Below are 27,500 nucleotides of genomic sequence, written 5' to 3' on the forward strand. Positions count from 1 at the left end.
CGCGTGCGTGCGTGTCTGCGTCAGTGTCCGCGTGCGTGCGTGTCTGCGTCAGTGTCCGCGTGCGTGCGTGTCTGCGTCAGTGTCCGCGTGCGTGTCTGCGTCAGTGTCCGCGTGCGTGTCTGCGTCAGTGTCCGCGTGCGTGTCTGCGTCAGTGTCAGAGTGCGTGTCTGCGTCAGTGTCCGCGTGCGTGTCTGCGTCAGTGTGCGCGTGCGTGCGTGTCTGCGTCAGTGTCCGCGTGCGTGCGTGTCTGCGTCAGTGTCCGCGTGCGTGCGTGTCTGCGTCAGTGTCCGCGTGCGTGTCTGCGTCAGTGTCCGCGTGCGTGTGTCTCAGTGTCCGTGTGCGTGTGTCAGCGTCCGCGCGTGTCTGCGTCAGCGTCCGCGCGCGTGTCTGCGTCAGCGCGCTGTCTGCGTCAGCGTGCGTCCGCGCGCCAGCGTCCGCGCGCGTGCGTCTGCGCGCGTGTGTCTCCGTGTGTGTGTCTCAGTGTCCGTGTCTCAGTGTCCGCGTGTGTGTCTCCGTGTGTGTGTGTGCGTGTCTCAGTGTCCGTGTGTGCGTCTCCCTGCGGGTGCGCGCATCTGCGTGTGTGCGTGTCTCCGTGTGTCTCTCTCAAGTCAAGAATACTTCATTAGCATGACATTATGACATGTGTTGCTATAGTAATATGTTTCAATAAAATAGATCAATAACAACTTATAAAGTAGGAGTATAATGGGTAAATATAAGTTCATTTAATCTGGGTAATAGGTGTGTCTTTGCATGTCCCTGTGTACCTTCCTGCGCCCCTCCCCATGCATGTCGTTATTCAACCAGTTCTTAAGAGCCAATTTTATTCAAAACTGTTGCAGGAACAGACTTACAAATGGTTAGTGTTCTCCCAATCCCAATGGGAGATTTATCCATACCAAGTTCACAAGTACCAGTGTGTGTAGCCCAGTGATCGAGTCCTAAAAGTGCTTCAAACACACACTGCAAAGTGTTGAGCACAAGAAAAGTTTATTAATAGCCAAATTCTTCACCAGAATAGGAAAATTAAAATCAGATTTATAACATTGAGGGAAGAAAAAAAAAAAAAAAAAAAAAAAAAAAAAACTCAAATCGGAGGAGAGAAAGCAGTCTGTAAAGCAGGGAGAGTTTTGTCTATTGTTTATTGTGAAGTTAAAAACAGGCAATAAAAAGTAAAAACTCTCAGCGTACAGGTTTCCATGTCTGCTGAACAGACAACACATCACGACCCCCCCCTCAGCCATGGGAGGGGACCGGCTGACGAACTCCCCCAGCTGCAAGGGGGAGGACCGGTGAGAGGCTTGGGGGGTATCACCAGGGAATGTTCAACTAACTAAAAGCACAGGGTCATAGGGCAGTAATCTCGATTACTTAAAAAAAATAAAAATAAAATAAAGTTCCTCACTGAAAGTTGCAGCGGATAAAACCGTGTGTTTGTTGGGGAGGGGGCATTTGGATGATCTGAGATTAGTCCTAAAATTTCTAAACCTGTAGCTGATGGAACAGGCACCACTTGGCTGCTTTTTTGTTTTTAATACATGAAAACTGGGAAGGGGAGAGGAAGAAAAGGTCCTTAAAAAAAATAAAAACAAAAAACGACCAGACGACTCTTCAAAACGGCTTCTCCCCCTCAATGACATCAGCAGCAGAGGCCCTCTTTAACAGACTGGTAATGAGTGAGGGGGTATATAACATTCACTGGGCCTGCAGATAGGGTGAAGAAAAATTTTTTTTTTTTTTTTTAGATATATACACACACTTTCAGATTATTTATTACAGAAAACTAGATAAGCAAATTTTAAAATATTAAATACTACCTGTGCTGTCACAAAACTAAGATACCTAAAATGGAATCAATGACATGAATGTTTAAGCAGCTAGATCTGTAGAGAATTAAGTATTTTCTTAATTTCTTAACTCCATGCTTCATGTACACCTAGAAGCTTTAAACATTTCCCTATGTTTGGTATAGCACACAATGTTTACAACCACTGAGTATTCCTAACGAAAATAATTCCATAGCCACACACACAATCTGGTCAGTGGGTAATTAACCAGGCACGCTGAAGTATTGGCCATACGAAAAGGAAATTTATTGCTTACCTATTAAATTTATTTCTTTTACGATATGAAAGTCCCACGGATTTCATCCTTACTTGTGGGATTTAAAGAGCACCACAGCAGAGCTGTATTTATAGCTCCTCCCCGTTCGCCTCCATCTCCAGTCAGTCATACTCGACCGAAGTTAGGAAGAGAAAAGGAAAAGTCAAAGGTGGAGGTTGACTGAAGTTTACAAAAATAAATACCTGTCTTAGAAATGACAGGGTGGGGCCGTGGACTCGTCATATTGTAAAAGAAATACATTTATCAGGTAAGCAATGAATTCCTTTTCTTTTACAAGATGAGGTCCACGGATTTCATCCCTTGTGTGATACAATACCAAAGCTACAGGACACGAATGAAAGGGAGGGACAAGACAGAAAACCTAAACAGAAGGCACTACTGCTTGAAGAACCTCTCTCCCAAAAACAGCCTCAGAAGAAGCAAAAGTATCAAATATGGAAAGTAAGTGAAGAGATGACCAAGTTGCAGCCTTGCAAATCTGTTCAACAGAAGCATCGTTTTTTAAATGCCCCATGAGGAAGCACCAGCCCTAGTAGAATGAGCCGTACGTCTTTCAGGAGGCTGCTGTCCAGCATTCTCATACGCCAGACGGATGATTCTCTTCAGCCAAAAGGAAAGAGGTAGCCGTAGCTTTCTGACCTAACGCTTTTCCAGAAAAAAAAACAATGAATAATGGAAGATGACGGACATCCTTAGTCGCCTGCAAGTAACACTTCAGGGCACGGACCACGTCCAAGTTCTGCAACATACGGCTCATTCTTAGAAGGGTTGGGGAACATAATTAAGGAACAACAATTTACCGATTAATATTTTTAAAAGAAACAACCTTAGGAAGGAACCCAGTTTGCTGTTCAAAAAGAGCTTAACAAGTGTATTGAATTTTTGCAATTCATAAAGGTATCATTGGGTCCAGAGGAGAAAGAATTCTTGATCAATAAACATCCGAGAACACCTGTCATATATACACTTCCTAAGGTGCATAAAAGACTTGACAAAATCGCCAGGGACGCCTCATTGTGGCAAGTGTTGACATTGTGTTCTCGAATGTTTTCAGTGTATTTAGATCAATTGTTGGAGATATGTTGTTGAATCCCAATCATATCAAGGATACAGGGGGATTTTCTGAATAAATTAGAAAAATATTTCTGTCCCTTTAAATAAGTGCATTCTGTACAGTATGGATGTTTCTAGCCTCTACACTTCCAGACATGATGGGGGTGTGGGGGCTGTGAACAAGGTAATGGCCGGATTCTAATTTATTCACTGTGGATGAGAAGTTCATTTTAGAGCTGTTAGATATTATATTACGGCTAATTATTTCCTATTTCAGGATCAGTTTCTACATACAGAAACAGGGAACTGCAATGGGCTCCAATGTCGCCCCCACATATGCCAACATCTTTGAGTATTTATGAAGAAAAATTAGTATATAATCTTTTTAAGGAATGTGGCGCTATATTGACGATGTGTTTAGCATATGGCTGGGCGACATTGGAAGCCTATTGCAGTTTGTGGAGATTTTAAATTCTGCCACAGTGAATATAACATTTACTTTGGTCCATAGTGAGGAGAGCTTAGCATTCCTAGATACTTTGGTGATTAAGGAAAATGGTAGAATCAAGGTGGATTTGTATAAAAAAGGAAACTGACAGAAATTATCTATTACTGGCAAGTAGTGCACATCCTCTGTCCTTGAGGAATTCCCTACCCAAGAGTCAATTTATGCGGGTTCGCCACATCTGTGTCAGATGACAGAAAAAGTGAAGAAAGACTCAGGGAGATGGGTAATCTTTTTAGACAGAAGATATTATAAAGGAATTGATTGATAAAGAGATTAGAAACACTATGAAGATTGCTAGAGATGATTTACTCAAACCACGAGCAAGAACAAGCAAGGATAGAAATAAAGACAGATTGAATCCGAGTACTCAATTCATTATATTCTGAAACAAAAACCAGAGAATTATTCAGGCATTGGTATATTCAGAAGAATTGTAATCCAGGTATACCAGAGTTCCAGAATGTCCCTATGCCAGCTTATAAAAGAGGGATAAATTTAAGAGATTCTCTGGTAAAGGCGGATATTGGCAGTGCCAAAACTGGTAGACAAGGGTACATTACAAAGAAAAATCTAGGTTGTTACCCTTGCTTGGGATGTTCACATTGTAACATGATAAAGGGGCCAAATTTTGTACATCCTCAATCTGGAAAGAAATTTTGGATTAAAGAATTTTTAACTTATACTGACTTTGCGATATACCTCCTTAAGTGCCCGTGTGGCCTTATTTATATAGGTGAAACGACCCGTAGGGTTAGGGGACAGGATCACCGAGCATAAGTCAAGTATTAGGAGAAATAACCTGAAATCACCAGTAGCCACTCATTTCTTGGAGGCCCAAGTATTAGAGCATATCTCTCCCTGTAGGCGAGGTGGGGTGATAGAGAGCAGTACCTCAAGCAGAGGCATTTTGGATTTTTTACTCTAAACTCATTAGTACCAATGGGTATGAATAAAGAGTATGATCGATCTATTTTCCTGTAGAAATAACATTTTTGGCATTTAGTGTGTAATATTGTCTGACAGTCAAATAGTGTTTTTGTAATAGTGTTAATAGAAAAAACAAGAAAAATAAAAACAAAAATTATTCTGTGTTTGAAGGTAGACAGAATTTCCTTGATATATTTTGATGTCCTCCAATTATCTGTGTAACATTTTATTTATTTCTCTCTTTTGTATAAGATGAATAAGTTATTAACTTGTATAAAGTAATTTTTAGAAAAATAATGTTGGAATATTTGCATATGCCACTAAATTGGTAAGTTAGGTTTTGGGATACAAAGTGTTAATTGTAATTTGGTGGGTGTGCACCATTTGGGTATATAAGGAGGAAGTGGAAGTGATGTAGGTATAGCATGATGGACATGTAGTCCGAAACGTTGCTGCTTCACTTGTGCTTTTGGCTACAATAAAGGACTGGTAATTATCATTTTTGGAGTGCTGCTATTCTTTTTTGAATTTTGCATATGGATACAGGGTTGTGCAGTGCACCGTTAGATTGCACCCAATATCTATACAGTGTCTGCTGGACTTTTTCATTTTGTTTGGTACATAAAACCACCTTATCAGAATGAAAGATAAGGCAAGGCGAGTCACATTGTAACGCTGAAAGCTCAGAAACTCTACAAAAAGAAGAAAAAGCAACCAAAAATAAAAACCTTCCATGATAACTTAATATCTATGGAACGCATGGGTTCAAACGGAACCCCTTGAAGAACATTAACTACTAAATTCAAACTCCCGGGTGGAGAAATAGATCTAAACACAGGCTTGATTCTTGTCAGAGCCTGACAAAAAAAAAAAAAAAAAAAAAAAAAAAAAAAAAAGACTGAACATCTGCCAAACGTTTGTGTAGTAAAATTGACAAAGCAGAGATTTTTTCCCTTTGGAGAAAGGGTTATCAGCAAGTTCCTTAATCCTTCTTGGAGAAGACACAGAATTCTGGGAATCCTGACTCCCTTGGATTCGCACCAATAAAGATAACGCCATATCTTATGGTAGATCTTTTTAGTAACAGGCTTACTTGACTGAATCAAAGTATCAATGACCGAATCAGAGAACCCCCGCTTAGATAAAATCAAGCGTTCAATCTCCAAGCAGTCAGTTGCAGAGAAACTAGATTTGGGTGTTGAAAGGGTCCCTGAATGAGAAGGTTCTGCCTCAATGGAAGCTTCCACGGCGGCAGAGAGGACATGTCCACTAGATCGGCATACCAAGTCCTACGAGGCCACGCAGGCCAATTACAATTACTGAAGCCCTCTGATCCAAGCAATCACACGGGGAAGGAGAGCAAACTGTGGGAACACATAAGCTAGGTGTAACGACCAAGGCACTGTCAAGGCATCTATCAGTTGGACCTGAGGATCCCTTGACCTGGATCCTTATCTCGGGAGCTTGGCATACCGACGAGACACCATCAGATCCAATTCCGGTCTGCTCGATCTGAGAATCAGAGTGGCAAAGACCTCCGGATGGAGTTCCAATTCCCCCGGATGAATCGTCTGTCTGCTTAAAAAGTCTGCTTCCCAGTTGTCCACTCATGGGATGTAGATTTCTGACAGATAAGAGTGAGCCTCCGCCCATCTAATTATCTTGGATACTTCTGTCATCGCTAAGGGACTCTGTTGACCCTTGATGATTGATGTAAGCCACAGTCGTGATGTTGTCCGACTGAAAGCGGATGAATTTGTCCAAAGCCAACTGAGGCCATGCCTGACACGCATTGAAAATTGCTCTCAATTCCAGAATATTGATTGGAAGTAGAGACTCCGACTGAGTCCACACACCCTGAGCCTTCAGGGAATTCCAGACTGCACCCCAACCTAGAAGGCTGACGTCCGTCGTTACTATCACTCATGAGGGTCTGCAGAAGCACGTCCCTTGGGACTGATGATCCTGAGACAACCACCAAAGAAGACTCTCTTGTCTCCTGATCCAGATCTATCTGAGGAGACAAATTTGCATAATCTCCATTCCACTGTCTGAGCATGCTCAGCTGTAGTGGTCTGAGATGAAAACTAGCAAAAGGAATGATGTCCATTGCCGCCACCATCAATCCAATTACCTCCATGCAAAGGGCGACTGATGGCCGAGGATTGGCTGAGGAGGGCTTGGCATGTATTCAGCATTTTTAACTTTCTGACCTCTGTCAAGAAAATTCTCATGGATATGGAATCTATTAGAGTTCCCAGAAAGGGAACCTTGGTCTGTGGAATTAGTGAACTCTTTACTAGAATCACCTTCCACCCGTAAGTCCTCAGAAAGGACAGGACCATGTCCGTATGAGACTGTCAGATGGAAAGATGCCTGGATCAGAATATCGTCCAGATAAGGCTCCACTGCAATACCCCGCGGCCTGAGAACCGCCAGAAGGGACCCTAAAACCTTCGTGAAGATCCTGGATGCTGTGGCCAACCCGAAGGGAAGAGCCACGAACTGAAAATGTTTGTCCAGGAAGGCGAACCTTAGGAACCGATGATGATCCTGGTGGATAGGAATTTGAAGGTATGTGCCCTTCAAGTCCACGGTAGTCATATACTGACCCTCCTGGATCAATGGCAGAATTGTTTGAATAGTCTCCATTTTGAAGGATGGGACTCTGAGAAACTTGTTTAGACTCTTGAGATCTAAAATGGGTCGAAACGTGCCCTCATTTTTGGGAACCACAAAAAGATTTGAGTAAAACATCTGTCTTGGAACGGGACGAATTACTCCCATAGTAGAGAGGTCTTTTACACAACTTAAGAACGCCTCTTTTTGTCTGGTCTGTAGACAATCGTGAAAGTAGAAACCTCCCCCTTGGGAGAGAACCTTTGAATTCCAGCTGATACCCTTGGGACACTATTTCCAGTCTCTCAACCGCATCTCCCAGTGTCTAGCCCATATTGAGTCGCATAAAAAAACAATTTATGTTTACCTGATAAATTACTTTCTCCAACGGTGTGTCCGGTCCACGGCGTCATCCTTACTTGTGGGATATTCTCTTCCCCAACAGGAAATGGCAAAGAGCCCAGCAAAGCTGGTCACATGATCCCTCCTAGGCTCCGCCTACCCCAGTCATTCGACCGACGTTAAGGAGGAATATTTGCATAGGAGAAACCATATGGTACCGTGGTGACTGTAGTTAAAGAAAATAAATTATCAGACCTGATTAAAAAAACCAGGGCGGGCCGTGGACCGGACACACCGTTGGAGAAAGTAATTTATCAGGTAAACATAAATTCTGTTTTCTCCAACATAGGTGTGTCCGGTCCACGGCGTCATCCTTACTTGTGGGAACCAATACCAAAGCTTTAGGACACGGATGAAGGGAGGGAGCAAATCAGGTCACCTAAATGGAAGGCACCACGGCTTGCAAAACCTTTCTCCCAAAAATAGCCTCAGAAGAAGCAAAAGTATCAAACTTGTAAAATTTGGTAAAAGTGTGCAGTGAAGACCAAGTCGCTGCCCTACATATCTGATCAACAGAAGCCTCGTTCTTGAAGGCCCATGTGGAAGCCACAGCCCTAGTGGAATGAGCTGTGATTCTTTCGGGAGGCTGCCGTCCGGCAGTCTCGTAAGCCAATCTGATGATGCTTTTAATCCAAAAAGAGAGAGAGGTAGAAGTTGCTTTTTGACCTCTCCTTTTACCGGAATAAACAACAAACAAGGAAGATGTTTGTCTAAAATCCTTTGTAGCATCTAAATAGAATTTTAGAGCGCGAACAACATCCAAATTGTGCAACAAACGTTCCTTCTTTGAAACTGGTTTCGGACACAGAGAAGGTACGATAATCTCCTGGTTAATGTTTTTGTTAGAAACAACTTTTGGAAGAAACCCAGGTTTAGTACGTAAAACCACCTTATCTGCATGGAACACCAGATAAGGAGGAGAACACTGCAGAGCAGATAATTCTGAAACTCTTCTAGCAGAAGAAATTGCAACCAAAAACAAAACTTTCCAAGATAATAACTTAATATCAACGGAATGTAAGGGTTCAAACGGAACCCCCTGAAGAACTGAAAGAACTAAATTGAGACTCCAAGGAGGAGTCAAAGGATTGTAAACAGGCTTAATTCTAACCAGAGCCTGAACAAAGGCTTGAACATCTGGCACAGCTGCCAGCTTTTTGTGAAGTAACACAGACAAGGCAGAAATCTGTCCCTTCAGGGAACTTGCAGATAATCCTTTTTCCAATCCTTCTTGAAGGAAGGATAGAATCTTAGGAATCTTAACCTTGTCCCAAGGGAATCCTTTAGATTCACACCAACAGATATATTTTTTCCAAATTTTGTGGTAAATCTTTCTAGTTACAGGCTTTCTGGCCTGAACAAGAGTATCGATAACAGAATCTGAGAACCCTCGCTTCGATAAGATCAAGCGTTCAATCTCCAAGCAGACAGCTGGAGTGAAACCAGGTTCGGATGTTCGAACGGACCCTGAACAAGAAGGTCTCGTCTCAAAGGTAGCTTCCAAGGTGGAGCCGATGACATATTCACCAGATCTGCATACCAAGTCCTGCGTGGCCACGCAGGAGCTATCAAGATCACCGACGCCCTCTCCTGATTGATCCTGGCTACCAGCCTGGGGATGAGAGGAACCGGCGGGAACACATAAGCTAGTTTGAAGGTCCAAGGTGCTACTAGTGCATCCACTAGAGCCGCCTTGGGATCCCTGGATCTGGACCCGTAGCAAGGAACTTTGAAGTTCTGACGAGAGGCCATCAGATCCATGTCTGGAATGCCCCACAGCTGAGTGACTTGGGCAAAGATTTCCGGATGGAGTTCCCACTCCCCCGGATGCAATGTCTGACGACTCAGAAAATCCGCTTCCCAATTTTCCACTCCTGGGATGTGGATAGCAGACAGGTGGCAGGAGTGAGACTCCGCCCATAGAATGATTTTGGTCACTTCTTCCATCGCTAGGGAACTCCTTGTTCCCCCCTGATGGTTGATGTACGCAACAGTTGTCATGTTGTCTGATTGAAACCGTATGAACTTGGCCCTTGCTAGCTGAGGCCAAGCCTTGAGAGCATTGAATATCGCTCTCAGTTCCAGAATATTTATCGGTAGAAGAGATTCTTCCCGAGACCAAAGACCCTGAGCTTTCAGGGATCCCCAGACCGCGCCCCAGCCCATCAGACTGGCGTCGGTCGTGACAATGACCCACTCTGGTCTGCGGAATGTCATCCCTTGTGACAGGTTGTCCAGGGACAGCCACCAACGGAGTGAGTCTCTGGTCCTCTGATTTACTTGTATCTTCGGAGACAAGTCTGTATAATCCCCATTCCACTGACTGAGCATGCACAGTTGTAATGGTCTTAGATGAATGCGCGCAAAAGGAACTATGTCCATTGCCGCTACCATCAACCCGATCACTTCCATGCACTGAGCTATGGAAGGAAGAGGAACGGAATGAAGTATCCGACAAGAGTCTAGAAGCTTTGTTTTTCTGGCCTCTGTCAGAAATATCCTCATTTCTAAGGAGTCTATTATTGTTCCCAAGAAGGGAACCCTTGTTGACGGAGATAGAGAACTCTTTTCCACGTTCACTTTCCATCCGTGAGATCTGAGAAAGGCCAGGACTATGTCCGTGTGAGCCTTTGCTTGAGGAAGGGACGACGCTTGAATCAGAATGTCGTCCAAGTAAGGTACTACAGCAATGCCCCTTGGTCTTAGCACAGCTAGAAGGGACCCTAGTACCTTTGTGAAAATCCTTGGAGCAGTGGCTAATCCGAAAGGAAGCGCCACAAACCGGAAATGCTTGTCCAGGAATGCGAACCTTAGGAACCGATGATGTTCCTTGTGGATAGGAATATGTAGATACGCATCCTTTAAATCCACCGTGGTCATGAATTGACCTTCCTGGATGGAAGGAAGAATAGTTCGAATGGTTTCCATCTTGAACGATGGAACCTTGAGAAACTTGTTTAAGATCTTGAGATCTAAGATTGGTCTGAACGTTCCCTCTTTTTTGGGAACTATGAACAGATTGGAGTAGAACCCCATCCCTTGTTCTCTTAATGGAACAGGATGAATCACTCCCATTTTTAACAGGTCTTCTACACAATGTAAGAATGCCTGTCTTTTTATGTGGTCTGAAGACAACTGAGACCTGTGGAACCTCCCCCTTGGGGGAAGCCCCTTGAATTCCAGAAGATAACCTTGGGAGACTATTTCTAGCGCCCAAGGATCCAGAACATCTCTTGCCCAAGCCTGAGCGAAGAGAGAGAGTCTGCCCCCCACCAGATCCGGTCCCGGATCGGGGGCCAACATTTCATGCTATCTTGGTAGCAGTGGCAGGTTTCTTGGCCTGCTTTCCCTTGTTCCAGCCTTGCATTGGTCTCCAAGCTGGCTTGGCTTGAGAAGTATTACCCTCTTGCTTAGAGGACGTAGCACTTTGGGCTGGTCCATTTCTACGAAAGGGACGAAAATTAGGTTTATTTTTTGCCTTGAAAGGCCGATCCTGAGGAAGGGCGTGGCCCTTACCCCCAGTGATACCAGAGATAATCTCTTTCAAGTCAGGGCCAAACAGCGTTTTCCCCTTGAAAGGAATGTTAAGTAGCTTGTTCTTGGAAGACGCATCAGCCGACCAAGATTTCAACCAAAGCGCTCTGCGCGCCACAATAGCAAACCCAGAATTCTTAGCCGCTAACCTAGCCAATTGCAAAGTGGCGTCTAGGGTAAAAGAATTAGCCAATTTGAGAGCATTGATTCTGTCCATAATCTCCTCATAAGGAGGAGAATCACTATCGACCGCCTTTATCAGCTCATCGAACCAGAAACATGCGGCTGTAGCGACAGGGACAACGCATGAAATTGGTTGTAGAAGGTAACCCTGCTGAACAAACATCTTTTTAAGCAAACCTTCTAATTTTTTATCCATAGGATCTTTGAAAGCACAACTATCCTCTATGGGTATAGTGGTGCGTTTGTTTAAAGTGGAAACCGCTCCCTCGACCTTGGGGACTGTCTGCCATAAGTCCTTTCTGGGGTCGACCATAGGAAACAATTTTTTAAATATGGGGGGGAGGGACGAAAGGAATACCGGGCCTTTCCCATTCTTTATTAACAATGTCCGCCACCCGCTTGGGTATAGGAAAAGCTTCTGGGAGCCCCGGCACCTCTAGGAACTTGTCCATTTTACATAGTTTCTCTGGGATGACCAACTTGTCACAATCATCCAGAGTGGATAATACCTCCTTAAGCAGAATGCGGAGATGTTCCAACTTAAATTTAAATGTAATCACATCAGGTTCAGCTTGTTGAGAAATGTTCCCTGAATCAGTAATTTCTCCCTCAGACAAAACCTCCCTGGCCCCATCAGACTGGGTTAGGGGCCCTTCAGAAACATTATTATCAGCGTCGTCATGCTCTTCAGTATCTAAAACAGAGCAGTCGCGCTTACGCTGATAAGTGTTCATTTTGGCTAAAATGTTTTTGACAGAATTATCCATTACAGCCGTTAATTGTTGCATAGTAAGGAGTATTGGCGCGCTAGATGTACTAGGGGCCTCCTGAGTGGGCAAGACTCGTGTAGACGAAGGAGGGAATGATGCAGTACCATGCTTACTCCCCTCACTTGAGGAATCATCTTGGGCATCATTGTCATTGTTACATAAATCACATTTATTTAAATGAATAGGAATTCTGGCTTCCCCACATTCAGAACACAGTCTATCTGGTAGTTAGACATGTTAAACAGGCATAAACTTGATAACAAAGTACAAAAAACGTTTTAAAATAAAACCGTTACTGTCACTTTAAATTTTAAACTGAACACACTTTATTACTGCAATTGTGAAAAAACATGAAGGAATTGTTCAAAATTCACCAAATTTTCACCACAGTGTCTTAAAGCCTTAAAAGTATTGCACACCAAATTTGGAAGCTTTAAACCTTAAAATAACGGAACCGGAGCCGTTTTGAACTTTAACCCCTTTACAGTCCCTGGTATCTGCTTTGCTGAGACCCAACCAAGCCCAAAGGGGAATACGATACCAAATGACGCCTTCAGAAAGTCTTTTCTAAGTATCAGAGCTCCTCTCACATGCGACTGCATGCCATGCCTCTCAAAAACAAGTGCGCAACACCGGCACGAAAATGAAGCTCTGCCTATGCTTTGGGAAAGTCCCTAAAGAATAAGGTGTCTAAAACAGTGCCTGCCGATATTATTATATCAAAATACCCAAATAAAATGATTCCTCAAGGCTAAATATGTGTTAATAATGAATCGATTTAGCCCAGAAAAAGTCTACAGTCTTAATAAGCCCTTGTGAAGCCCTTATTTACGATCGTAATAAACATGGCTTACCGGATCCCATAGGGAAAATGACAGCTTCCAGCATTACATCGTCTTGTTAGAATGTGTCATACCTCAAGCAGCAAGAGACTGCTCACTGTTCCCCCAACTGAAGTTAATTGCTCTCAACAGTCCTGTGTGGAACAGCCATGGATTTTAGTGACGGTTGCTAAAATCATTTTCCTCATACAACAGAAATCTTCATCTCTTTTCTGTTTCTGAGTAAATAGTACATACCAGCACTATTTCAAAATAACAAACTCTTGATTGAATAATAAAAACTACAGTTAAACACTAAAAAACTCTAAGCCATCTCCGTGGAGATGTTGCCTGTACAACGGCAAAGAGAATGACTGGGGTAGGCGGAGCCTAGGAGGGATCATGTGACCAGCTTTGCTGGGCTCTTTGCCATTTCCTGTTGGGGAAGAGAATATCCCACAAGTAAGGATGACGCCGTGGACCGGACACACCTATGTTGGAGAAATAAGTATTCAATATAAAACACAGTAATTCCAGTACCAGCACAAAGCATATAGGTCTACTGCTTACCACTTTCCCTGTAGGGAATAAAGTCAGCCAGTTCTGATATAACAAGTCTCCCCAGAAGTAAAGGGCTGAACATACCTCATTGCTGCTTGTAGCATGAGACCGTTCTCCACAGTGAAGATTTCCCTTGCACTACCTTCAGGATCTCTGTGGGAACCAAAATGGATCTTAGATAACGTTTGCCAAGATCATCAACATTATGGCAGAAAAAAAAATAAGTCTCCATTCCTCCTGGGAATCCAGACTGACGATTTCTCCCCGAGGAAAATAGTACTCACTGGCACTATTTTAAAATAAAAAATTTCTTGATACAAGAATCTAAAACCAACACCTCACTTTACCTCTTCCTAGTACTAACACAGGCAAAGAGAATGACTGGAGGTGGAGGGAAGGGAGGAGCTATATATACAGCTCTGCTGTGGTGCTCTTTGCCACTTCCTGTTAGCAGGAGGATAAATCCCACAAGGATGAAATACGTGGACTCGTATCTTGTAGAAGAAATAGGCTTTTATTAAGTGCTCATAGAAAGTAACAATTGTGTTTCTCACTATAGGAAATTCATATGAATTTGGCACAGACGGTGAAATCATATATACATATATTTCCATGTATCAATTTATTAATGGTGTAGTGGTGTATTAACCTCTTAAGGACATATGACAGAATTTTTCCGTCATAAAACAATTGAGCAAACTGAAAGCTGTGTCCTTAAAGGGTTAAATCAAAATTAGCGTTTCCCAAACCCAATCCTCTGAACTCTTACTCAGGCCAGATATTCATTATATCTTAACTAGAGCACAGGTGAAAAACAGCTGATTGGTGAGCAGATTGTTCCACCTGTGCTCTAGTTAAGATATAATGAATATCTGGCCTAAGGGTCATGAGGACTAGGTTTGGAAAACTACAATAGATCATAACCCTGCAACTGCAATCTTTTTATTATATCCAGCAAATGCTGGTGTGTGATGTCAATCATGAGACACCTTATTTGAAAGCAGCAATCCTCTTTCAAATGAATGGTCCTGTATCTGTAAACAGCAATACATAAAAATTCTTATAGAAAAAAAAAAGTAAAAATTAATCTTAAGATTCAGAGAATGCATTTTAAAACAACTTTCCGATTAACTTCCATTAACAAACTGTGCACACTTTACATTTTTTATACCAGCTACTACTGACCATGTGCAATAATTCACAGAATAGAAGTATATGCATTTGTGATTGGACGAAGGTCACATGCAGTGGGAGTGGAAATGGACAACTGAATTTCAAATGAATTAGACTATTTTCTTGACAAATTTCAGACTAAATGCTTTGTCTTATGCATGTGTTGATTATGCAAAACTACTGTATTTACTGGTCCTTTTAGTCTGAAATGCCAGGTCCTTAAAGGGACACTGTACCCAAATTTTTTCTTTCGTGATTCAGATAGAGCATGACATTTTAAGCAACTTTCTAATTTACTCCTATTATCAAATTTTCTTCATTCTCTTGCTATCTTTATTTGAAACGCAAGAAAGTTTAGATGCCAGCCCATTTTTGGTGATCAACCTGGGTTGTTCTTGCTGATTGGTGGATAAACTCATCCACCAATAAAAGTGATGTCCATAGTTCTGAATAAAAAAAAAAAAGCTTAGATGTCTTTATAAAATAAAGATAGCAAGAGAACGAAGAAAAATTAATAGAGCATGCAATTTTAAGCCACTTTTTAATTTATTCCTATCTGAATCATGAAAGAATTTGGGTTCAGTGTTCCCCAAATGAATACAAAAATTTTTTTTTTACAAACTTTCTCACTGAAATGTACAAACCGTTCGTGCAATTACAGCACAAATGGTTGTAAAAGCTTCTCTGGGATTCCCTTTGTTCAGAGAAAGCAGACATGGGTTTGCCATTGCTTTTTGGTAATTAGAAGGCAGCTATTAGATTAATCTAAATTAATGGGAGAATGTAAAATAGTTTTAAGGTGAACTGAGGCTAAATGTAGGATAGTTACTAAATATTTTGAAACCCACTTTTTATGTTAACATCTCCTGTGCTTTTTACTATCAACACCACAGAAAATTAAACAAACAAAATGTATGCTTGCCCGATACATCTTTGACACCGAGTCCACGGATCATCTCTAATTACTATTGGGAATCAATACCCAAGCTAGAGGACACAGATAAGGGAGGGACAAGACAGGGAACCTAAACAGAAGGCATCACTGCTTGAAAAAAAAAAAAAAAAAGCCTCAGCCGAGGCAAAAGTATCATTTATAGAATCTTGAAAAGTGTAGAGAGGACCAAGTTGCAACCTTGCAAATCTGTTCCACAGAAGCTTCATTTTTGAATGTCTAAGAAGAGGAAACAAGCCCTCGTGGAATGAGCCGTGATTTTCTCAGGGGGCTGCTGTCTGCTGTCCAGCAGTTTCATAAGCCAAACGGATTCTACTCAGCCACAGAGAAAGATGTAGCCGTAGGTTTCTGACCCTTGTGTTTCCCAGAGAAAACAACAAACAAGGAAGAGGACTGAAGAAAATACTTAGTCTGCAAATAGTACTTTACTGCACAACCTAGATGTGGTACGTGCATTGAACGCTCTTTATGAGAAGGTTTAGGATTCAAAGGAACAACAAGTTCCGGATTAATTCTATCAGGAACCACTTTAGGAAGGATACCTAACTTAATATGCATAACTACCTTATACGAATGAAAAACAAGGTAAGGAGATTCCCACTGCAACACCAAGAGTTCAGACACTCTTTGAGCAGAAGAAATTGCAACGAGAAACAAAAAAAACTTTCCAAGATAATATCTTAATATCTAAGGAATGCATAGGCTCAAACAGAGCCTGCTAAAGAACTTTAAGAACAAGGTTAAGACTCCAGGGAGGAGCAATAGGTTTGAACACAGGTCTGATTCTGACCAAGGCCTGACAGAAGGATTGCACCTCCTCCAGACGTTTATGCAACAATATAGATATGATAGAAAGTTGACCCTTCAAGGTACTAGCAGATAATCCCTTCTCCAGACCCTCCTGGAGAAAAAAGACAAAATTCTAGGAATCCTGACACTACTCTAAGAGTAGCCTCTGGATTCACCCAAATAGATATTTACGCCATATCTTATAGTAAATCTTTCTGGTAACAGGCTTACACGCCTGAATCATGGTCTTAATGACCGACTCTGAAAAACCACTCTTAGATAAAATTAAGCGTGGGAGAGATGACGACATCTCCGCTAGATCTGCATACCAGATCCTGTGAGGCCACACCGGATCAATGAGGATCACAGACACCCTCTCCTGTTTGATTTGAGCAATAACCTGAGGAAGGAGAGCGAACAGAGAAAACATGCTAGACTGAAATTCCAAGGAACCGCCAGAGCATCAATCCAATACCTCTGGATGAAGTTCCCACTCCCCCGGGTGAAAAGTCTGTCTGCTCAGAAAATCCACTTCCCAATTGTCCACTCCTGGAATGTGGATCGCAGACAGACAGCAGTTGAGTCTCCGCCCAACGAATAGTGTTAGCTTCAGCCCGGTTTATCACGTTTGTCGGACAACATAACTTCAGTGGCTTAAATCAACCATCAGGGAGGAACTCTGAGTTCCTTGGCCGAGGTAGCTAACTGAGGCCAAGCTAGAAGAGCATTGAAGATTGCCCTCAGCTCTAAGATGTTTATGGGAATACTTGACTCCTTCCGAGTCCATAGACCCTGTGCTTTCAGCGAGCCCCAGACTGCTCCCCATCCCAGTAGGCTGGCATTAGTGGTCACCTAGGAAGGCCTGCTGAAGCAGGTTCCTTGAGAAAGATGTTCGCGATTACATCTGGATCAGGGAGACAGATCTGCATAATCCCCGTTCCATTAACTGAGCATGCATAACTGCATGAGGTCTGAGATGGAACCGAGCAAACGGTATGATGTCTATAGCAGACACCATCAGATCAATTACCTCCATACATTGAGCCACTGACGGCCGAAGAGAGTACTGAAAGGCAAGACTAGAGTTGAGAATCTGTCTGACCTCTGTCAGAAAACTTCTCATTGATTGAGAATCAAATTATGGTTCAAGAACAGCACCCTTGTAGCTGGAATTAAGGAACTCTTTCCCAAATTCACTTTCCATCCATGAGAACGCAGAAAAGACATCTGTGTGGGAGTTTGAAAAGATGGCGCCTGAACAAGAATGTTGTCCAGATAAGGCGCCACTGCAATACCCCGCAACCGAAGCACCGCCAACAACGCTCCCAGAACCTTTGAGAAAATCCTGGGAGCTGTGGCAAGGTTGAATGGAAGGGCCACAAACTGGAAGTGTTTGTCTAAAAACATGAACCTTAAAACTTGTGGTGGTCCTTGTGAATGGGAATGTGCAGGTACACATCCTTTAAATCATGAATTGACACTTATACCAAGAGAAGAATGGTACACATAGTTTCCATCTTGTTTAGACTCTGGAGGTCTAAAATTGGTCTGAAGGTTCCCTCTTTTTTGGTAACCCCTAACAGATTGGAGTAGAATCCCAGGCATTAGAACACGAACTATCACTCCCAGGCCGGACACAATGTAAGAATGCCAATCTGGTCTATAGATAATCTTGAGAGGAGGAACCTGCCCCTGTTAGGAAAGGTCTTAAACTCCAGTTTGTAGCCCTGGGACACGATGTACACTACCCAGGGATCCAGAACATCCCGAAACCAGGCTTGAGCGGAAAGAAAGTCTGCCCCTAAAAAATCTGCTACCGGATCGGGGGCAGACCCTTCATGCTGACTGAGTCACTGACTTCTTAGATTGCTTCCCCTTGTTCAAAGACTGATTGGGCTTCCAGGTAGACTGACTGTTTGGAAGGGGGGGAGGCTGTACATACATATTTTTAAGTAACCCTTCCAACTTCTTATCCATAGGATCCTTAAAAGAACAGCTATCCTCTATGGGAATAGTGGTTCTCTTAGCCAAAGTGGCAATTGCCCCTTCTACCTTGGGGACCATTTGCCAAGACTCCTTTATAGAGTCAGCTATTGGAAACATCTTATGGGGGTGGAGGGAAAAAAAAAAAAAAAAAGTATACCAGGCCTCTCCCATTCCTGTGCAATAATCTGTAGCCTGGTCTGGTACCGGAAAAGCCTCAGAGGAAGTATTAAAGTATTTGTTCCGCTTACTAGACTTCTTAGGATTGACTAAGAAAGTGGTGTCGGAGTTGTCCAGGGTGGCCAAAACCTGCTTAACAACCAGGTGTTATAGCTTAAACCTGAAGGATAAAACTTCGGCAGCATCTGAGGGTGAAGACTCAGACATTTTGAATCCCTTCTTCTGATGCTGAAGTATCTTCCTCCTAGACTTCTGGAAGGGAACATTCGGAATAGCCACGACTATCAGAAACCTTACTCACTGATTCTTTACATTTCCTCTTGCGCTTTCACTGCAGCATGGGAAAGGCAGACATCGCATCAGTTACCGCAGAGGATATGTGGGTAGCAATGTCTTGCAAGGTAACCCCAACTGGAGTGTGAGTTAACGCAGGGCACTGCATGTGTAGACTATAATGTTTGGGACACTTGAGGAGAAAGCTGTGGCATATCTTTAACAGGAGACCCCTGAACAACATCCGCCTTATCTAATGATGGCTCAGATTCAAAGTAAATCCCTGTAATGCAATGTTCTTTCAATACATGAGGAACAAAAAGGGATTGAAGGTTCCACATTAGAATCAAAACACAAGCAACATGTAAAGTTTTGCAGGGCCTCTTGATCCATCTTTACCCAATATTCAAACAAAATAAACCCAACTGCTCATATTTAAGTTTTAAAAGTGACCGTAATGTTTGTGTTATTTTTCAATTTAAAAGTAAAAAAAAATTCCAGCTATTTTTCTATAACTACCGCCAAGCAGCAGTTCACTATAAGCCTCAGACAGGGGAGGGAACCATAAACTGGGTTACCCGCATGAGTAGGAGGAAGATTCGGCAGGGCACTCACCACCTCCTATGACCAGACCCCCGCGGACTAGATTATCAGTTGCCACACGGAAGGGAATGTGGAAAAGGGAACAGAGTGCAACCACGCCGGACAGGGTGAACCTTATATAGTCCAAAAAGCACGCTTCAAAAAGACCTCAAAGTTCTAAACCATGAGCCCATAAACCTCACAGAAGGTTGAATCACACAGCAAACAGGATTATAAACCCCCCTCTGACCAATAACTTACCTCAGGAGGTATTAACCCTTGATTCCAAGATACTAACAAACTCAGAGACCCTTATGTTATAAGGTAAACCCACGAGGAGTATAGCCTCACGGGAAACATTCATGTTACAGTACATCGAATAAAGTAAAATGAAACTGTTACCGGAATCAAAGTCGTGGAACAGGAACACGGCCCTTCAAGTGTGACGGACAGCAACATCACATCCGCCATGGACTTGAGAGAAGAAAGCAGGCAGCGGAGTTAGACAACGCCGATTGCTAGAGGAGCTGTTAATCCTGAGTCGGGATGGTATCCCAGAAAGAAACTGCCTGCATCTCCGGATTCTAACTTTCATCCAAGCCCTCACTGAGAGGCTAACAGGACTACTTAAAACTCCTGTCCCATGCCGAAGAGTACTACCCTCCATAAGAGACAAAAAATAAAAATTCTGACACGTCTGACAACCTCCTGGGAAGAAAGGCAAAGAATGACTGGAGGATGAGGGGTGTTGGAGTATTTAAGCCTTTGGCTGGGGTATGTTTGCCGCCTCCTGGTGACCAGGACCTTATTTCCCAAAAGTAATGAATGCAGCTGTGGACTCTTTCCATTTAAGATAATGTATTTTTTTGCATTTCATATGGTGGCAATTTCCTACATTCAAATTCTAGCATATGGGTGTAAAAATGGGTCAGCAGCCAAATTTTATAAGTAAGTCAAACACATTCTCCACTAGAAATACTTTGTGGATAGGACATCTTCAAGCATATGGTTTTGGAAATTGCCCTTTTCAACTTAGTGAGCTATTTAGATCTGTAAAGTATAAACCATTGACTAATTTATACAGAAGACTTCTACTGCATAAAGTTGGGAAACATTTGGGCAACAACTATCACCTCACCTGTGGTCCTGGCTGTGCCGGCGGGGGCTGTGTTGGTGGAGCTCCTGGTGCTTGTCCATAGTATGCTGCCTGCTGTCTGTAATATTCCGCCCATGCTGCACTGTAATCCGGCTGTGCTGTGGGTGGAGCAGTTGGTGCTGCTGCTGCAGCAGTTGCAGGAGCTCCTGGGGTTGCTACTTGAGCTAAAAGTGGTAGGAGTGCAAGCATGTAAGTTTTTTTTTTAAAAAAAGTGGTTAAAAATGCACATTACAAAAACTGTTTCTATTCAAAATGTGTTTTGACCAGAGTATGCACTATCATGTGTATGACTGACCAGCATTCAAACACCAATAATGCTTAGATAGCAAGCAGTAGCATATAGTGCATGTCCAGTGTTCTCCACAGAATATTTTGCCAGCTGTGTGGCATTCTGAAAAAGCCAGGAGGGGACAGTAATACTTTGCAATAGCATAACATTTTCTATTAAAGCACACTTTCAATTTAATGAAAATCTGTGCAAAGAGCACTTAATAAAAATGAAATACTTAAATGTTAGTAAAATACTTGGTGGTCTGCCCATTGAAAATGTCATGGGGAAAACACTTCAGGTCAGTGATGAATTAATAAATCAAACAAGCCTTTTTAATTTTTAAAAATCACGTTTGCTAATAGAAATAGCAAAAATTATTCAATTAAAAAAAAAATTGCAGTGAAAAAATGCAGTCATCAAGGGATTGAGGAATATGCAAACAGTTTATTAAAATGCCTGCACTGGTGCACACACACAAAAAAACAAAACCACAAACACACGGCAGTGCACTTAACCCTTGCTAATATATCTAGGCACATAAACTATCCACTATACCTTCCCCACACACACACTTACCTTGTTTCTTGTAATATTCTTCCCATGCTTTTGTATAATCTGGCTGCCCTGCAGGCTGTGGAGTTGTTTGCCCTAAGAAAAACAAGTTAAAGGGACACAAAACATGTTGAGATATGTGCATATCCTAAAAGGGTTAAATAGTTTGCATAAAAAAAATTTTTTACTGGCAAGTATTTTAAAATAGTTTTCAAAAAGAAGCAAAATGAATTACATAGATAAGTTGCCTGGAGAAACAAACTCGACCCCCCTTATCAGTGTTTAGACAAGCATTGCATTTCAACTAAGTTTACAGCTTCTAGGCATGCTCCAGCAGATCATTCCTATGCATTTTTGCATTCTACCAAAACAACAATATAGATACAGCCATAGAAGGAAGTGTGTGTGGGGGGGGAGCTAGATATTTACAATTCAGAAACTAAAAAGAAAGGGTTAATGGCGAGGCACTGCAGTATAAGTTTGCAGGTAAAATATAAATGATATTTTGTCTCTATCCCAATTTGTTTTATGTCCCTGTAAGTGGGGGAAGAATATTCAAGAGAAACTCTATATAACCTACAGAGGCAGAAGTATATTGGTTTACCTAACCCTGGTCTGTTGCTTTATATGATCAGTCAAGTCTAAATGAGAAAAAAAAAAAAAAAAAAAGAATTGTTTCAGTAGCTCAACTATCTAATTTGCTTAATTTGGAGTTGCCAATCTGGGCTTTAATATGCAGACAATCCGAGCCATTGTCCTATATCAGTATAACATACAATACAAAGTTTTAAAAATATCGGTAAAGCCAATTATGGACATTTGTAGCAGTGTTAGTTAGCCCTGAGAAGTCAAGAGGCTGCATTTCACCTTTCGAGTTAGAAAATCGTCAAATTCCAGAGCCAAATTTCACAAAGCAGGAGCAAAATAATGAAAATATATAGCAAAGTTTCATTACATCTTGATTTGTATACAAAACTTTTAGTTAAAGGGGCAGTCAACCAAAAACAAATATTCTAAGAAACCTGATAAATTAGTCCAAGATTCCATTCATTACTTTTTAGAATGCAACACCTGGCCACCAGGAGTATGCAGAGACAACCCAGCAACTTCCTATACTCCGCCAGTCATTCAACCGAGGAAATAGGAGAAACACTAGGGTTTGAGGTGCTCTAAACACCGTTCTGATTTGCTTAGAAGCGTTCTGTGTCTTTCAATTACTCTTATATCTATTGACAAAAGTGGAGTAAATCAGTGCACCTCGCCACAGCTCCGCTGCGGCGCCTACCTGCCCCCTCGCCACAGTGACACACAGTCAAACACCCAGACGCTCAAGACCGCCTGCTTTAAATATTGTAACCATGCAGTCTCGACAAGCATCCGGGACACACGTCCTCTGCAAATTCAGCCAGAGGAGTGCGGCTTCAAGATGCATCTGGTCTGAAGCACGCAAAGTCAGCCCCGCCCCTCGTGGCCAGCAATCAGAAAGGCCTCTAACAGAATAAAAAATGGCCGCAAATAAAAATCAATAAGTGACTGCTGTGAGTAGTACTGGTTACAGTCAAACAAATACAAAAACACGCTAACACATTACGGTCATTCGACCGAAGTAAAGCCGCTTTACTCAGCAATCCCCAGCGTAACAACCACCCTGAATAAAATAAAAGTCACTGTAGGAGCCAAATTAATCTAGTTAGCCCCACTACGTGACACTGACAGATAGCATTTCACATTATCCCTTGAAATACCCTGTACCACCAAATGAAATCAGGTTTAATTCCTACATGATAGGTAATTCCTACAGCCATTTTCTGAGTTAGGATTGCCCCAGAATAAAATAGCTGTACATACCTGAAAGCTGAACGAACAGCATGATCAGTCCCACCTTCAATAGGTTCTGCAGTTCCCTCCTGTAGAACAGTGGAGACATACTGGGCCTTAGTTGCAATATGCTAAGACCATCATCTTAAGGGCAGCACACATGGGAGGCACAGAGAAAATAGGATTCCTCCAGTTCCCTTTGCTTTGAAGCCACCAGATGCTTCTCTTTTTAGCAAACTGAAGACTGATCTGGTCTAGGCTACACCCTGACACAAAGGAGCACACTTAGGCACTACACAAAAAATAATAAACTTGATTGAAGAATCTAAACCAACACCTCACTTTACCTCTTTCTATCACTAACACAGGCAAAGAATGACTGGGGTGGGAGGGAAGGGAGGAGCTATATAAACAGCTCTCCTGTGGTGCTCTTTGCCTCCTCCTGCTGATCAGGAGGCGATATCCCATAAGGATGAACTCTGGACTCTTCATATCTTATAAAAACAGAATTTATGTTTACCTGATAAATTACTTTCTCCAACGGTGTGTCCGGTCCACGGCGTCATCCTTACTTGTGGGATATTCTCTTCCCCAACAGGAAATGGCAAAGAGCCCAGCAAAGCTGGTCACATGATCCCTCCTAGGCTCCGCCTTCCCCAGTCATTCGACCGACGTAAAGGAGGAATATTTGCATAGGAGAAACCATATGATACCGTGGTGACTGTAGTTAAAAAAAATAAAATTATCAGACCTGATTAAAAAACCAGGGCGGGCCGTGGACCGGACACACCGTTGGAGAAAGTAATTTATCAGGTAAACATGAATTCTGTTTTCTCCAACATAGGTGTGTCCGGTCCACGGCGTCATCCTTACTTGTGGGAACCAATACCAAAGCTTTAGGACACGGATGAAGGGAGGGAGCAAATCAGGTCACCTAGATGGAAGGCACCACGGCTTGCAAAACCTTTCTCCCAAAAATAGCCTCAGAAGAAGCAAAAGTATCAAACTTGTAAAATTTAGTAAAAGTGTGCAGTGAAGACCAAGTCGCTGCCTTACATATCTGATCAACAGAAGCCTCGTTTTTGAAGGCCCATGTGGAAGCCACAGCCCTAGTGGAATGAGCTGTGATTCTTTCAGGAGGCTGCCGTCCGGCAGTCTCATAAGCCAATCTGATGATGCTTTTAATCCAAAAAGAGAGAGAGGTAGAAGTTGCTTTTTGACCTCTCCTTTTACCAGAATAAACAACAAACAAGGAAGATGTTTGTCTAAAATCCTTTGTAGCATCTAAATAGAATTTTAGAGCACGAACAACATCCAAATTGTGCAACAAACGTTCCTTCTTTGAAACTGGATTCGGACACAAAGAAGGCACGACTATCTCCTGGTTAATGTTTTTGTTAGAAACAACTTTCGGAAGAAAACCAGGTTTAGTACGTAAAACCACCTTATCTGCATGGAACACCAGATAAGGAGGAGAACACTGCAGAGCAGATAATTCTGAAACTCTTCTAGCAGAAGAAATTGCAACCAAAAACAAAACTTTCCAAGATAATAACTTAATATCAACGGAATGTAAGGGTTCAAACGGAACCCCCTGAAGAACTGAAAGAACTAAATTGAGACTCCAAGGAGGAGTCAAAGGTTTGTAAACAGGCTTGATTCTAACCAGAGCCTGGACAAAGGCTTGAACATCTGGCACAGCTGCCAGCTTTTTGTGAAGTAACACAGACAAGGCAGAAATCTGTCCCTTCAAGGAACTTGCAGATAATCCTTTCTCCAAACCTTCTTGAAGAAAGGATAGAATCTTAGGAATTTTTACCTTGTCCCAAGGGAATCCTTTAGATTCACACCAACAGATATATTTTTTCCATATTTTGTGGTAAATTTTTCTAGTTACAGGCTTTCTGGCCTGAACAAGAGTATCAATGACAGAATCTGAGAACCCTCGCTTTGATAAGATCAAGCGCTCAATCTCCAAGCAGTCAGTTGGAGTGAGACCAGATTCGGATGTTCGAACGGACCTTGAACAAGAAGGTCTCGTCTCAAAGGTAGCTTCCATGGTGGAGCCGATGACATATTCACCAGGTCTGCATACCAAGTCCTGCGTGGCCACGCAGGAGCTATCAAGATCACCGATGCCCTCTCCTGATTGATCCTGGCTACCAGCCTGGGGATGAGAGGAAACGGCGGGAATACATAAGCTAGTTTGAAGGTCCAAGGTGCTACTAGTGCATCTACTAGAGTCGCCTTGGGATCCCTGGATCTGGACCCGTAGCAAGGAACCTTGAAGTTCTGACGAGAGGCCATCAGATCCATGTCTGGAATGCCCCACAATTGAGTAATTTGGGCAAAGATTTCCGGATGGAGTTCCCACTCCCCCGGATGAAATGTCTGACGACTCAGAAAATCCGCTTCCCAATTTTCCACTCCTGGGATGTGGATTGCAGACAAGTGGCAGGAGTGAGTCTCCGCCCATTGAATGATTTTGGTCACTTCTTCCATCGCCAGGGAACTCCTCGTTCCCCCCTGATGGTTGATGTACGCAACAGTCGTCATGTTGTCTGATTGAAACCGTATGAACTTGGCCTTTGCTAGCTGAGGCCAAGCCTTGAGAGCATTGAATATCGCTCTCAGTTCCAGAATATTTATCGGGAGAAGAGATTCTTCCCGAGACCAAAGACCCTGAGCTTTCAGGGGTCCCGAGACCGCGCCCCAGCCCACCAGACTGGCGTCGGTCGTGACAATGACCCACTCTGGTCTGCGGAAGCTCATCCCCTGTGACAGGTTGTCCAGGGACAGCCACCAACGGAGTGAATCTCTGGTCCTCTGATCTACTTGTATCGTCGGAGACAAGTCTGTATAGTCCCCATTCCACTGACTGAGCATGCACAGTTGTAATGGTCTTAGATGAATTCGCGCAAAAGGAACTATGTCCATTGCCGCTACCATCAAACCTATTACTTCCATGCACTGCGCTATGGAAGGAAGAGGAACAGAATGAAGTATTTGACAAGAGTTTAGAAGTTTTGATTTTCTGGCCTCTGTCAGAAAAATCCTCATTTCTAAGGAGTCTATTATTGTTCCCAAGAAAGGAACCCTTGTTGACGGAGATAGAGAACTTTTTTCTACGTTCACTTTCCACCCGTGAGATCTGAGAAAGGCCAGGACAATGTCCGTGTGAGCCTTTGCTTGAGGAAGGGACGACGCTTGAATCAGAATGTCGTCCAAGTAAGGTACTACTGCAATGCCCCTTGGTCTTAGCACCGCTAGAAGGGACCCTAGTACCTTTGTGAAAATCCTTGGAGCAGTGGCTAATCCGAACGGAAGTGCCACAAACTGGTAATGCTTGTCCAGGAATGCGAACCTTAGGAACCGATGATGTTCCTTGTGGATAGGAATATGTAGATACGCATCCTTTAAATCCACCGTGGTCATGAATTGACCTTCCTGGATGGAAGGAAGAATAGTTTGAATGGTTTCCATTTGGAACCTTGAGAAGCTTGTTTAGGATCTTGAGATCTAAGATTGGTCTGAATGTTCCCTCTTTTTTGGGAACTACGAGAAGATTGGAGTAGAACCCCATCCCTTGTTCTCCTAAAGGAACAGGATGAATCACTCCCATTTTAACAGGTCTTCTACACAATGTAAGAATGCCTGTCTTTTTATGTGGTCTGAAGACAATTGAGACCTGTGGAACCTCCCCCTTGGGGGAAGCCCCTTGAATTCCAGAAGATAACCTTGGGAGACTATTTCTAGTGCCCAAGGATCCAGAACATCTCTTGCCCAAGCCTGAGCGAAGAGAGAGAGAGTCTGCCCCCCACCAGATCCGGTCCCGGATCGGGGGCCAACATCTCATGCTGTCTTGGTAGCAGTGGCAGGTTTCTTGGCCTGCTTTCCTTTGTTCCAGCCTTGCATTGGTCTCCAGGCTGGCTTGAGAAGTATTACCCTCTTGCTTAGAGGACGTAGCACTTGGGGCTGGTCCGTTTCTGCGAAAGGGACGAAAATTAGGTTTATTTTTGGCCTTGAAAGACCTATCCTGAGGAAGGGCGTGGCCCTTGCCCCCAGTGATATCAGAGATAATCTCTTTCAAGTCAGGGCCAAACAGCGTTTTCCCCTTGAAAGGAATGTTAAGCAATTTGTTCTTGGAAGACGCATCCGCTGACCAAGATTTTAACCAAAGCGCTCTGCGCGCCACAATAGCAAAACCAGAATTTTTCGCCGCTAACCTAGCCAATTGCAAAGTGGCGTCTAGGGTGAAAGAATTAGCCA

General features: G+C 42.9%; 1 protein-coding gene across 3 annotated transcripts in view; it reads right to left on the bottom strand.

Annotated features, from left to right (window-relative positions):
- Positions 1-1,367: 1,367 nt before the first annotated feature.
- KHSRP (KH-type splicing regulatory protein) overlaps positions 1,368-27,500 on the bottom strand; it is a 94,611-nt gene continuing 68,478 nt past the window's right edge. For 2 of the 3 annotated variants that reach the window (XM_053718228.1, XM_053718227.1), the window contains 3 exons: positions 21,438-21,509; positions 20,573-20,754; positions 1,368-1,704 (listed from right to left, as the gene is read on the bottom strand). In XM_053718228.1, coding sequence (XP_053574203.1) covers positions 1,696-1,704; positions 20,573-20,754; positions 21,438-21,509 — 263 coding nt within the window. In that variant the 3' untranslated portion in view covers positions 1,368-1,695. The remainder of the gene's footprint in view (positions 1,705-20,572; positions 20,755-21,437; positions 21,510-27,500) is intronic. The other variant, XM_053718229.1, reaches the window with a different exon arrangement.

Source organism: Bombina bombina, chromosome 6, assembly GCF_027579735.1.
Source record: "Bombina bombina isolate aBomBom1 chromosome 6, aBomBom1.pri, whole genome shotgun sequence".
NCBI classification, from domain to species: Eukaryota; Metazoa; Chordata; class Amphibia; order Anura; family Bombinatoridae; genus Bombina; species Bombina bombina.